General features: G+C 47.2%; 1 protein-coding gene across 1 annotated transcript in view; it reads left to right on the top strand.

Moving 5' to 3' along the window:
* LOC134356064 (lysosomal protective protein-like) overlaps positions 1-3,000 on the top strand; it is a 71,172-nt gene extending 68,172 nt beyond the window's left edge. The window contains exon 11 of the mRNA XM_063066603.1: positions 484-3,000. Coding sequence (XP_062922673.1) covers positions 484-567 — 84 coding nt within the window. The 3' untranslated portion in view covers positions 568-3,000. The remainder of the gene's footprint in view (positions 1-483) is intronic.
* Positions 3,001-14,976: the final 11,976 nt, after the last annotated feature.

Here is a 14,976-nt window from a genome sequence, read left to right as displayed (position 1 = left end):
CTACCTGCCCCTTCCCTCCTCTGTTCTGGAGAAGGGGGAATATCGCCGGCAGCCCCTAATCCAGGGCACCAACAGATGAGTGACAAGGTGCAAGTTACACTGTGCTTTTCAGAGGTCTTGTCTCCCCAGAATCTGGTCAACATGACCTGTTTTATGGTGTCGCTGACCATCCCTCCATCTTCATTGCCAATGGAAATGAAGCTTTGAGTTGGAGGCCCCTGACTGGGTAATGGGTACCCAATACAAAGACAGTGCATGTCCAGTGAAATGTATCACCAACCTCTGGTTGGCAGGGTAACGATTACTGAGCAAGTAGATGATGTCACAAAGCATGAGGCACATCATCATGGGGAAGGAATTAAGACATTGTTGATGCCTGAACATTAGGCTCTCGTGTACACTACCTGGATGACTCGGTCTTTGTTAGCAGCGGGGTGTTAGTTAGTCGGAGATCACTTGTAACGCTGCTTTGCCTCTCCCCAGGGAGCCGGACACATGGTACCACAATGGGCACCCAAACAGGCTTTGAAGATGTTCGAGTCCTATCTCTCCAACGCTCCGTACTGAGACAGCACCCACTCAGTTTCCCAGCTCGCCGGCTCGCAATCCAAAGGCCCGATGATTGGCCGCTTTTCTAGCTTCTCTTATGACAATGAGCTTTTTAATCACAGTACACGGACTAGAGTAACTGGCAGCAAGCTAAGCCAAGTGCAGGCAGTAATACCTGGCTCAGACAGAGACCAGACCAGGCTGATGCGTGCAAACACGAGGAAATCTGCAGATGCTGGAAATTCAAGCAACACACACAAAATACTGGTGAACGCAGCAGGCCAGGCAGCATCTATAGGAAGAGGTATTGGAAGGGTCTCGGTCTGAAACGTTGACTGTACCTCTTCCTATAGATGCTGCCTGGCCTGCTGTGTTCACCAGCATTTTTTTTTTGATGTGTGCAATGTATTTTTAACAATACTGAGCAACTCCTATTTATTGAATGAAATGGAAAGGCCCTTAATTTAATTTGCTCAGCCTGATTGTTCAGCTTGATGCTGTTGCTTCTTAAAAAAAAAGTGAGATTAGAAAATCTTGTTCAGGATTTGTGCATTTTTCCCATCAAATGAAGTACATGAACTAATCAGTTCTTTGAAAGGGCTTCTGCATTAATGTTTTAATTTGAGGACGTGATTGTTTGAAATATCCGTGACATTTGGACAAATTGACCACTCTTAGCTCTGCTGGGAAAGGGCAGGAACCCCCACTTTACAACACATTCTTCTCGGGATTAATGATTGGTTTACAGAAAGGGTCATGGGGATAACTTGCCCTATGTCAGATGGACCAGGATACCTCAGTCTCTGCTTCCTTATTCTTTAAGATTGTCCTGGAGGGAAGAATAGCTCTCTGCTCCCCAGCATGGCATCAGCTCCAGCAGAGGGCACACAGATCTCGGCTCAGTCCTGGGGGAGGATCTGGGCCACAAGGAGACGTGGAATGTGCACCGTGTCCCCTGGCAAGCAATGTCAGAATTACCGGAGCACCAGGTTCAAAATGTGCCTGATTTACGTTAACAATCAGGTTGACCTGGCTGCTGCTCTGTGGAATACTCTGTTTTTAAAAACCAGTAACTGCTTTGATCCTAAAGTGCCCGTGGCCTGCCTCAACACAGTATTCCGAGGCAATGAAAACTTCTCGTCGTCTTGTGCATCACCAGATGTGGCTGCGTTATTGACCACACAGGGCAAGTCTGGAGTTTCCAAAGTCACCAAAATCATGAATACATTCAGAAAATTGTAAGGATCCCAATGCTGATGCCTGTAGTTACCCTCATTACCAAACCGAGTCTAGAACGAATTTGCCAACTTATCTCGGGTCTCCTGGCCTTTCTGAACTCTCCCATGTGGGACCTCATCAGTGCCTGACTGGAGTCTATGTGGACTACTTGATGGTGTGATGGACTCAGACTTAAATTTTAACTGTCACATTAAGACAATTACAAAGTCAGCCTACTACCATCTCAAAATATAGCAAGATCAAGAAAAACTCGTCCATGCATTTATTTTTAGTAGGTTTTATGGCATTTTCACAGTCTCTTTAAAAAAAATCCCTCCGACAGCTGCAGTTCACTCAGAACACTGCTGCCAGAGTCCTCAGGAAGACCAAGAAAGTAGAACACATCACTGCAGTTCTCCGATCACTACACTGGCTTCCTGTCCATCAGGGGATTGGGTTTAAAGTATTACGACTGGCTTATAAACAACTGAATGGGCAAGGAGTGTTGGCGCGTGGCCAAATGGTTAAGGTGTTGGTCTAGTGATCTGAAGGTCGCTAGTTCGAGCCTCAGCTGAGGCAGTGTGTCCTTGAGCAAGGCACTTAACCACACATTGCTCTGCGATGACACTGGTGCCAGGCTGTATGGGTCCTAATGCCCTTCCCTCGGACAACATCTGTGTCGTGGAGAGGGGAGACTTGCAGCATGAGCAACTGCCGGTCTTCCATACAACCTTGCCCAGGCCTGCGCCCTGGAAACCTCCCAAGGCACAAGTCCATGGTCTCACGAGACTAACGGATGCCTATATTTGTTATGCCTAATGGTCGATGGCTAAAATACATCCCTGATCTCCTTCTGCATTATGAACCATCCTGAGCTCTCAGGTCATCTGGGGCTGGTCTGTTTACCATCCCCAGGGTCAAAACTACACATGGTGAAGCAGCTTTTAGTTACTATGCTCCATATATCTGGAATAACCTTCCAGAGGATCTGAAGTCTGTGCCAACGTTAAGCTCTTTTAAATCTGATCTGCTGTAGCTTTTAATTAGAATTTTCTCCACAGTAACTTCTATTCCTTTTTAAATCTATTTATCATATATATATTTGTGTGATTTTATTCTCTTTATATTGTCTGAAAGCTGAAGTTTGATATTTAAATCTTGTTCTATGTAAAGCACTTTGAACTCCTTGACTGAAAACTGCTATACAAATAAACTTGCTTTGCCTTACTTCAATCCAAATGTCCTCATCAATCTCCAGGAAACACAAGAGCATCTCAGAAAATAATGTGAAGGGAGCAAACCCAAATACGTTGTCTTGTTGCCTGCAAATCTATTCATTGTTTAAAAAATACTCTCAGAATGAAGCTTTTCATTCCAGAACTACTGAGATGCCCTCCTTCAAAGGGAGGGGCCTCCCTTCATAGTCATAGTCATACTTTATTGATCCCGGGGGAAATTGGTTTTCGTTACAGTTGCACCATAAATAATTAAATAGTAATAAAACCATAAATAGTTAAATAGTAATTTGTAAATTATGCCAGGAAATAAGTCCAGGACCAGCCTATTGGCTCAGGGTGTCTGACCCTCCAAGGGAGGAGTTGTAAAGTTTGATGGCCACAGGCAGGAATGACTTCCTATGACGCTCTGTGCTGCATCTCGGTGGAATGAGTCTCTGGCTGAATGTACTCCTGTGCCCACCCAGTACATTATGTAGTGGATGGGAGACATTGTCCAAGATGGCATGCAACTTAGACAGCATCCTCTTTTCAGACACCACCGTCAGAGAGTCCAGTTCCATCCCCACAACATCACTGCCCTTATGAATGAGTTTGTTGATTCTGTTGGTGTCTGCCACCCTCAGCCTGCTGCCCCAGCACACAACAGCAAACATGATAGAACTGGCCACCGCAGACTCGTAGAACATCCTCAGCATCGTCCGGCAGATGTTAAAAGGACCTCAGTCTCCTCAGGAAATAGAGACGGCTCTGACCCTTCTTGTAGACAGCCTCAGTGTTCTTTGACCAGTCCAGTTTATTGTCAATTCATATCCCCAGGTATATGTAATCCTCCACCATGTCCACACTGACCCCCTGGATGGAAACAGGGGTCACCGGTACCTTAGCTCTCCTCAGGTCTACCACCAGCTCCTTAGTCTTACACATTAAGCTGCAGATAATTCTGCTCACACCATGTGACAAAGTTTCCTACCGTAGCCCTGTACTCAGCCTCATCTCCCTTGCTGATGCATCCAACTATGGCAGAGTCATCCGAAAACTTCTGAAGATGACAAGACTGTGCAGTAGTTGAAGTCCGAGGTGTAAATGGTGAAGAGAAAGGGAGACAAGACAGTCCCCTGTGGAGCCCCAGTGCTGCTGATCACTCTGTCGGACACACAGTGTTGCAAGCACACGTACTGTGGTCTGCCAGTCAGGTAATCAAGAATCCATGATACCAGGAAAGCATCCACCTGCATCGCTGTCAGCTTCTCCCCCAGCAGAGCAGGGCGGATGGTGTTGAACACACTGGAGAAGTCAAAAAACATAACCCTCACAGTGCTCGCTGGCTTATCCAGGGGGCGTAGACACGGTTCAGCAGGTAGATGATGGCATCCTCAACTCTTAGTCGGGGCTGGTAGGTGAACTGGAGGGGATCTAAGTGTGGCCTAACCATAGACCGGAGCAGCTCCAGAACAAGTCTCTCCAGGGTCTTCATGATGTGGGAGGTCAATGCCACCAGTCTGTAGTCATTGAGGCCGCTGGGGCACGGCGTCTTCGGCACAGGGATGAGGCAGGACATCTTCCACAGTACAGGAGCCCTCCTGAGCCTCAGGCTCAGGTTGAATACATGGCGAAGTACTCCACATAGCTGAGGGGCACAGGCTTTGAGCACCCTGGTACTGACACCATCCGGTCCTGCAGCCTTGCTTGGGTTGAGACATTTCAGCTGTCTTCTCACCTGTTCAGCTGTGAAGACCACTGTGGTGGTTTCGTGTGGGGAAGGGGTATAGTCATGAGAGCAGGATAGGGGACTGTGAGGAGGGGTAGGAGGGGAGAGTGGAATATGTGCTGCTTGGGGGCCGACAACAGATGGCTCATGTGGGGGATGGGCAGGGGTCACAATGTGCAATCGATAAAGAACAGGTTAAGTTCATTGGCCCTGTCCACACTGCCTTCCGCTCCTCTGTTGCTAGTTTGCCGGAACCCAGTGATGGTCCTCATCCCCCTCCAGACCTCTCTCATGTTGTTCTGCTGGAGTTTCCACTCAAGCTTCCTCCTGTACCTCTCTTTAGCCTCCCTGATCCTGGCTTTCAGGTCCCTCTGTATTGCCCTCAGCTCCTCCCTATTTCCAGCTCTAAACGCCCTCTTTTTTAGCGTTCAGGATGTCCTTAATGTCCTTTGTCACCCATGGCTTGTTATTTGAATAACAAAGGACAGTTCTTGTCGGAACATTGCAGTCCACACAGAAGTTGATGTAATCAGTGATGCACTCTGTGAGCCCATCAATATCCTCTCCATGTGGCTCACAGAGTGCCTGCCAGTCTGTCACCTCAAAACAACCCTGGAGCGCCTCATAAGCCTCCTCCGACCATTTTCTCACTGTCCTCGAGGTTGCAGGTTTACTCTTCACCAGAGGCACGTAGCAGGGTTTTAGACGCACCAGGTTGTGATCTGACCTTCCCACCGGGGGGAGGGGAGAGGAGCTGTATGCATCCTTAACGTTAGCGTACATCAAATCCAGAGTCCTCTCCCCTCTGGTTGTACAGCTCACATACTGCATGAAGTTGGGCAGTGTTCTAGCCATGGTAACATGGTTGAAGTCACCCGAGATGGTAATGAGGGCACTGGGGTGCTGGGTTTGTAATCTGGCTATGACAGTGTAAATGATTCCTTCACCAACAACACTGCCCACACCTTCATCTCTTCCATTTCACACACATCTGCCCTCACACTTTCCTCCTGCCACCACACAAGGGGTAGGGTTCCTCTTGTCCTCGCCTACCAGCCCATTAGCATCCACATCCACTTCTCCATGACTTACACCATGTCCACTGGGATCCCACCACCAAGCACATCTCCTCCTCCCCTCCACATTCCACTTTCTGCAGGGATCGCTCCCTACGCAACTCCCTCGCCCATTTGCGGTACCTCCCAGTACCTACCACCTTGCACTTCTTTTCCTTTCTAGTCCTGATGAAGGGTCTTGGCCCAAGCGTTTACTCTTTTCCACCGATCCGGCCTGGCCTGCTGAGTTCCTCCAGCATTGTGTGCGCGTCACTTCCATTTCCAGCATCTGCAGATATTCTCGAAAACAGTCTAACTGTGGAATGAATTCCCTTTGCTTTCTGGATGGGTTGGAGAGGTGAAACTGGTTGCAGGAGTGACTGGGGACTGTCCACCCGAAGTGGACATAAAGAGAGAAGGAACACGTTCCCATCCAATCCTATGTGTCTTCTGCTCTGGCCGATGTTGCCATAACTTCAGGCAGTAAATGGCTGCCATACAGCTTTGCTCACGAGCAGCAGAAATCCACAGCTTTGTTCTGACTGCTTAAGCTGCAGTGAATTGGCCGTCTGTAATGGAGCTGCGTTATTGTGAGATGGCTCAGGAGAGCAGGCCTGTATCCTGACACAGCATCGGCGCAACACACACAGTACTGGAGGGTCTTAGCACATCAGGGAGCCTCGATGCAGGAGAATAAACAGTCAACATTTCGGGCCAAGACCCTTCAACAGAACTGGAAAGGGAGAAGGAAGAAACTAGAATAACTTGTGGGGGTGGGGGTGGGAATTGGGAAGAAAACAAGCTGTCTGGTGGGAGGGATGTTTACGCAAGATTTTCAACATTGCCACAGTTTGCTTTTACAGAGTACGTGGCTTTGAGAGGAGGTAATTTCATGAGCTGGAACGGTCTGGTGTGGAATCCCAGATATCAACACTGAAGGAAATGGTTGTACTGATCTTGATTCACATAGCTATCACTCTTGCATTTGCTGTTCTAGCTCTGGTGCTTCATATTTAAAATTCTCATCATATAATAGCCTTTATTAGGAACTCGAAGAGCCCAAAGAAAGACGTAATCCCCAAGTTCCGACTTGTGTCTGTATCAGCTTGAGTCGTTTCATTGAGTAGTTGGGCTGGAGTACTGAGAGCAGTTGTCGGACCCTTGAGAACGTGGAGAAGGTCCAAAGAATGCTTGCGAGAGGGAGAGCGATGCTGGGAATGAAGGGGTTAGCAGACCAGCAGTGTTTGTTGGCTCTGGGCCTGTACTTGGGGGACTTAAGAATGGGGGGGGGGTGGGGAAGAGAGGAAAAAGCTCATAGAAACCTCTCAAATAGTAAAAGCCCCAGACAGAGTGGCCATGAAAAGGATGTTTCCAATAGCGGGAGAATCTGTGACAAGAGGGCACAGTCTCAGAGTACAATGACATTCTTTTAGAACAGAGGTGAGGAGCAATTTCTTTAGCTGGAGGTTGGTGAGTGTGTGGTATTCATCGCCATAGACAACTGTGGAAGACATTGAGTATATTTAAGGGGGATTGTCTAGTCAGGACATCAAAGTTTACGGGGGGCGGGGGAGGCAGGAGAATGTGGTTGAAAGGGATGGGGAATAGTTGACTCTGTGGTTAAGAAGGCATACAATGCATTGGCCTTCATCAATCGTGGGATTGAGTTTAGGAGCCAAGAGGTAATGTTACAGCTATATAGGGCCCTGGTCAGACCCCACTTGGAGTACTGTGCTCAGTTCTGTTCGCCTCACTACAGGATGTGGAAATCATAGAAAGGGTGCAGAGGTTGCCTGGATTGGGGAGCATGTCTTATGAGAATAGGTTGAGTGAACTCGGCCTTTTCTCCTTGGAGCGACAGAGGATGAGAGGTGACCTGTTAGAGGTGTATAAGATGATGACAGGCATTGATCATGTGGATAGTCAGAAGCTTTTCCCTAGGACTGAAATGGCTACCATGAGAGGGTACAGTCTTAAGGTGCTTGGAAATAGGTACAGAGATAAGCTTTTATACAGAGAGTGGTATAAAAGGGCTGCCGGTGATGGAGGTGGACACAATAAGGTCTTTTAAGAGACTCCTGGATAGGTACATGGAGCTTAGAAAAATAGAGGGTTATGGGTAACGCTAGATAATTTCTAAGGTAAGGGCATGTTCGGCACAGCTTTGTGGGCTGAAGGAATGTATTGTGCTGTGGGCTTTCTGTTTGTAATAGTAGAGCAGATTCAATGGGCCAAATGACCTAATTCTGTGTTTGTGTCTAATGGCCACATTGCCTGTGAAACACTTTCAATAAAATGATCAGGGTTAAGTTTGTGCGAAATTACTCTCATTGAGAATTTGCAACTCCGTCCCATCACCCTCACCCCCATCCCCGATAGCATAGAAACATAGAAAATAGGTGCAGGAGTAGGCCATTCGGCCCTTTGAGCCTGCACTGCCATTCAGTATGATCAAGGCTGATCATCCAACTCAGAACCCTGTACCAGCCTTCCCTCCATACCCCCGATCCCTTTTAGCCACAAGGGCCATATCTAACTCCCTCTTAAATATAGCCAATGAACTGGCCTCAACTGTTTCCTGTGGCAGAGAATTCCACAGATTCACCACTCTCTGTGTGAAGAAGTTTTTTCCTGATCTCGGTCCTAAAAGGCTTCCCCTTTATCCTCAAACTGTGACCCCTCGTTCTGGACTTCCCCAACATCAGGAACAATCTTCCTGCATCTAGCCTGTCCAACCCCTTTAGGATTTTATACGCTTCAATCAGATCCCCCCTCAATCTTCTAAATTCCAACGAGTATAAGCCTAGTTCATCCAGTCTTTCATCATATGAAAGTCCTGCCATCCCAGGAATCAATCTGGTGAACCTTCTTTGTACTCCCTCTATTGCAAGGATGTCTTTCCTCAAATTAGGGGACCAAAACTGCAAACAATACTCCAGGTGTGGTCTCACCAAGGCCTTGTACAACTGCAGTAGTACCTCCCTGCTCCGGTACTCGAATCCTCTTGCTATAAATGCCAGCATACCATTCGCCTTTTTCACCGCCTGCTGTACCTGCATGCCCACTTTCAATGACTGGTGTATAATGACACCCAGGTCTCGTTGCACCTCCCCTTTTCCTAATCGGCCACCATTCAGATAATAATCTCCCCCATTTCACACACATCTGCTCTCACTCTATCCTCCCGCCGCCCACTAACAATAGGGTTCCCCTGGTCCTCACCTACCACCCCATCAGCCTCCGGGTCCAACATATTATTATCTGCAACTTCCACCATCTCCAACAGGATCCCACCACTAAGCACATCTTTCCCTCCCCCCCCCCTGCTTTCCACAGGGATCACTCCCTACGCGACTTCCTTGTCCATTCATACCCCCCATCCCTCCCCACTGATCTCCCTCCTGGCACTTATCCATGTAAGTGGAACAAGTGCTACACATGCCCTTACACTTCCTCCCTTACCACCATTCAGGGCCCCAGACAGTCCTTCCAGGTGAGGCGACACTTCACCTGTGAGTCGGCTGGGGTGATATACTGCGTCCGGTGCTCCCGATGTGGCCTTCTATATATTGGCGAGACCCGACACAGACTGGGAGACCGCTTTGCTGAACACCTACGCTCTGTCCGTCAGAGAAAGCAGGATCTCCCAGTGGTCACACATTTTAATTCCACGTCCTATTCCCATTCTGATATGTCTATCCACAGCCTCCTCGACTGTAAAGATGAAGCCACACTCAGGTTGGAGGAACAACATCTTATATTCCGTCTGGGTAGCCTCCAACCTGATGGCATGAACATCGACTTCTCTAACTTCCACTAGTGCCCCACCTCCCCCTAGTACCCCATCCGTTATTTATATACACACACATTCTTTCTCTCACTCTCCTTTTTCTCCCTCTGTCCCTCTGACTATACCCCTTGCCCATTCTCTGTTCCCTCCCCCCCCACCGTCTTTCTCCCCGGATCTCCTGTCCCATGATCCTCTCATATCCCCTTTGCCAATCACCTGTCCAGCTCTTGGCTCCATCCCTCCCCCTCCTGTCTTCTCCTATCATTTTGGATCTCCCCCTCCCCCTCTCACTTTCAAATCTCTTACTAACTCTTCCTTCAGTTAGTCCTGACGAAGGGTCTCGGCCTGAAACGTCGACTGAAACTCTTCCAATAGATGCTGCCTGGCCGCTGCATTTACCAGCAACTTTGATGGGTGTTGCAATAATCTGTTTTCCTGTTTTTGCCACCAAAGTGGATAACTGCACATCTATCCACATTAAATTGCATCTGCCATGAATTTGCCCACTCACCGAACCTATCCAAGTCACCCTGCATCCTCTTAGCATCCTCCTCACAGCTAACACTGCCGCCCAGCTTCGTGTCATCCGCAAACTTGGAGATGCTGCATTTAATTCCCTCATCCAAGTCATTAATATATATTGTAAACAACTGGGGTCCCAGCACTGAGCCTTGCGGTACCCCACTAGTCACTGCCTGCCATTCTGAAAAGGTCCCATTTATTCCCACTCTTTGCTTCCTGTCTGCCAACCAATTCTCTATCCACATCAATACCTTACCCCCAATACCGTGTGTTTAAGTTTGCACACTAATCTCCTGTGTGGGACCTTGTCAAAAGCCTTTTGAAAATCCAAATATACCACATCCACTGGTTCTCCCCTATCCACGCTACTAGTTACATCCTCAAAAAATTCTATGAGATTCGTCAGACATGATTTTCCTTTCACAGATCCATGCTGACTTTGTCCGATGATTTCACCGCTTTCCAAATGTGCTGTTATCACGTCTTTGATAACTGACTCTAGCAGTTTCCCCACCACTGATGTTAGGCTAATCAGTCTATAATTCCCTGGTTTCTCTCTCCCTCCTTTTTTTAAAAAGTAGGGTTACATTAGCCACCCTCCAATCCTCAGGAACTAGTCCAGAATCTAAAGAGTTTTGAAAAATTATCACTAATGCATCCACTATTTCTTGGGCTACTTCCTTAAGCACTCTGGGATGCAGACCATCTGGCCCTGGGGATTTATCTGCATTTAATCCCTTCAATTTACCTAACACCACTTCCCTACTAACATGAATTTTCCTCAGTTCCTCCATCTCACTGGACCCTCTGTCCTCTACTATTTCCGGAAGATTATTTATGTCCTCCTTAGTGAAGACAGAACCAAAGTAATTATTCAATTGGTCTGCCATGTCCTTGCTCCCCATAATCAATTCACCTGTTTCTGTTTGTAGGGGACCTACATTTGTCTTAACCAATCTTTTTCTTTTCACATATCTATAAAAGCTTTTACAGTCAGTTTTTATGTTCCCTGCCAGTTTTCTCTCATAATCTTTTTTCCCCTTCCTAATTAAGCCCTTTGTCCTCCTCAGCTGAACTCTGAATTTCTCTCAGTCCTCAGGTGAACCACTTTTTCTGGCTAATTTGTATGCTTCTTCTTTGGAATTGATACTATCCCCAATTTCCCTTGTCAGCCATGGGTGCACTACCTTCCTTGATTTATTCTTTTGCCAAACTGGGATGAACAATTGTTGTAGTTCATCCATGCGATCTTTAAATGCTTGCCATTGCATATCCACCGTCAACCCTTTAAGTGTCATTTGACAGTCTATCTTAGCTAATTCACGTTTCATACCTTCAAAGTTACCCCTCTTTAAGTTCAGAACCTTTGTTTCTGAATTAACTATGTCACTCTCCATCTTAATGAAGAATTCCACCATATTATGGTCACTCTTACCCAAGGGGCCTCTCACGACAAGATTGCTAATTAACCCTTCCTCATTGCTCAATACCCAGTCTTGAATAGCCTGCTCTCTAGTTGGTTCCTCGACATGTTGGTTCAAAAGACATTCCAAGAAATCATGGAACCATAGAACCATAGAAACAACAGAAACAGGCCTTTTGGCCCTTCTTGGCTGTGCCGAACCATTTTCTGCCTAGTCCCACAGACCTGCATACGGACCATATCCCTCCATACACCTCCCATCCATGTATCTGTCCAATTTATTCTTAAATATTAAAAAAAGAACCCGCATTTACCACCTTGTCTGGCAGCTCATTCCATACTCCCACCACTCTCTGTGTGAAGAAGCCCCCCCTAATGTTCCCCTTAAACTTTTCCCCCCTCACCCTTAACCCATGTCCTCTGGTTTTTTTCTCCCCTTGCCTCAGTGGAAAAAGCCTGCTTGCATTCACTCCATCTATACCCATCATAATTTTATATACCTCTATCAAATCTCCCCTCATTCTTCTACGCTCCAGGGAATAAAGTCCTAACCTATTCTCTGTAACTGAGTTTCTCAAGTCCCGGCAACAACCTTATAAACCTTCTCTGCACTCTTTCAACCTTATTTATATCCTTCCTGTAATTTGGTGACCAAAACTGAACACAATACTCCAGATTCGGCCTCATCAATGCCTTATACAACCTCATCATAACATTCCAGTTCTTATTAATAATACTTATTAATACTTCGATTAATAAAGGCCAATGTACCAAAAGTTCTCTTTACGACCCTGTGACACCACTTTTAGGGAATTTTGTATCTGTATTCCCAGATCCCTCTATTCCACTGCACTCCTCAGTGCCTCACCATTAATCCTGTATGTTCTACCTTGGTTTGTCCTTCCAACGTGCAATACCTCACACTTGTCTGCATTAAACTCCATCTGTCATTTTTCAGCCCATTTTTCCAGCTGGTCCAAGTCCCTCTGCAGGCTCTGAAAACCTTCCTCACTGTCTACTACACCTCCAATCTTTGTATCATCAGCAAATTTGCTGATCCAATTTACCACATTATCATCCAGATCATTGATATAGATGACAAATAACAATGGACCCAGCACTGATCCCTGTGGCACACCACTAGTCACAGGCCTCGACTCGGAGAAACAATTCTCTACTACCACTCTTTGGCTTCTTCCATTGAGCCAATGTCTGATCCAATTTTCCACCTCTCCATGTATACCTAATGACTGAATTTTCCTAACTAACCTCCCATGCGGGACCTTGTCAAAGGCCTTACTGAAGTCCATGTAGACAATATCCACTGCCTTCCCTTCATCCACTTTCCTGGTAACCTCCTTGAAAAACTCCAACAGATTGGTCAAACATGACCTGCCACGCACAAAGCCATGTTGACTCTCCCTAATAAGCCCCTGTCTATCCAAATGCTTGTAGATTCTGTCTCTTAGTACTCCTCCAATAACTTACCTACTACTGACGTTAAACTTACCGGCCTATAATTTCCCGGATTACTTTTTGATCCTTTTTTAAACAACGGAACAACATGAGCCACTTTCCAATCCTCCGGCACCTCACCTGTAGACAGCGACATTTTAAATATTTCTGCCAGGGCCACTGCAATTTCAACACCAGTCTCCTTCAAGGTCTGAGGGAACACCCTGTCAGGTCCCAGGGATTTATCCACTTTAATTTTCCTCAAGACAGCAAGGACCTCCTCCTTTTCGATCTGTACAGTTTCCATGATCTCACTCCTCCTCAGTACCCTTACCAATTTGGTTCACCCAATCTACATGTAGATTGAAGTCACCCATTATAACTGCTGTTCCTTTATTGCACACATTTCTAATTTCCTGTTTAATAGCATCCCCAACCTCACTACTACTGTTAGGTGGCCAGTACACAACTCCCACCAGCGTTTTCTGCCCCTTAGTGTTATGCAGCTCTACCCATATCGATTCCACATCTTCCCGGCTTATGTCCTTCCTTTCTATTGCATTAATCTCCTCTCTAACCAGCAATGCTGCCCCACCTCCTTTTCTTTCATGTCTATCCCTCCTGAATATCGAATATCTCTGAATGTTGAGCTCCCATCTTTGGTCACCCTGGAGCCATGTCTCTGAGATCCCAACTATATCATATTCATTAATAACAATCTGCACTTTTAATTCATCCACCTTGTTACGAATGCTCCTTGCATTGACACACAAAGCCTTCAGGCGCGCTTTTACAACTCTCTTAGCCCTTATGCAATTATGTTGAAAAGTGGCCCTTTTTGATGCTTGCCCTGGATTTGTCGGCCTGCCACTTTTACTTTTCTCCTTAGTACTTTTTGCTTCTACCCTCACTTTACACCCCTCTGTCTCTCTGCACTGGTTCCCATCCCCCTGTTGTGAACCAACCTCCTCACGCCTAGCCTCTTTAATTTGATTCCCACCCCCCAACCATTCTAGTTTAAAGTCACCTCAGTAGCCCCCCGCTAATCTCCCTGCCAGGATATTGGTCCCCCTAGGATTCAAGTGTAACCCGTCCTTTTTGTACAGGTCACACCTGCGCCAAAAGAGGTCCCAATGATCTAAAAACTTGAATTCCTGCCCCCTGCTCCAATCCCTCAGCCACGCGTTTATCCTCCACCTAATTGCATTCCTACTCTCACTGTCGCGTAGCACAGGCAGTAATCCCGAGATTACTACCTTTGCAGTCCTTTTTCTCAACTCCCTCCCTATATTCTCCTTTCAGGGCCTCTTCCCTTTTCCTACCTATGTCATTGGTACCTATATGTACCACGACCTCTGGCTCCTCACCCTCCCACTTCAGGATATCTTGGACACGATCAGAAATATCCCGGACCCTGGCACCAGGGAGGCAAACTACCACTCGGGTCTCTGGACTGCGTCCACAGAATCACCTATCTGACCCCCCTTACTATCGAGTCCCCTATTACAACTGCCCTCCTCTTCCTTTCCCGACCCTTCGCTGCCACCTGTTCACCCCACCCCCCAGGATCAGACCCCTCACCACCCCCAGCTCCGTCCCATCGCCCTTTCATCCCCCTGCTCTGTCCCGTCACCCCCACCTTCACTCTGCCATCTCCATCATGTTGGACTCCGTTCCATCCCGTCAACCCCAACTTTGCTCTGTCACCTCCACCCATCATCTCCAACCCACCCCCCCATCTTCCCTGTCATCTCCATCACCCCCCACACGGTCACTGTCATCTCCATCACACCCCACACCGTCACTCTGTCATTTCCGTCCCGTCACCCCCACCTTCACTCGCTCGTCACTCACTCCTGTAACCTGCTCTGCATTCACTCAGCCCAGCTGCATGTACAGATCCATATCCTTGGTCTGTGAACTGTGTACCTGCCTCTGATCCCTGGGCCTTCCTGAGTCAGGGGAGGTGGCTGCTCCCTAAATACGTCACGGTTTATGTTTTGCCATACTGAAGTGGC

The sequence above is a fragment of the Mobula hypostoma genome, chromosome 14 (genome assembly GCF_963921235.1).
Source record: "Mobula hypostoma chromosome 14, sMobHyp1.1, whole genome shotgun sequence".
Taxonomy (NCBI): domain Eukaryota; kingdom Metazoa; phylum Chordata; class Chondrichthyes; order Myliobatiformes; family Myliobatidae; genus Mobula; species Mobula hypostoma.
Note: the sequence above shows the minus strand (reverse complement) of the source record. Positions and strands in the feature narration are given on the sequence as shown.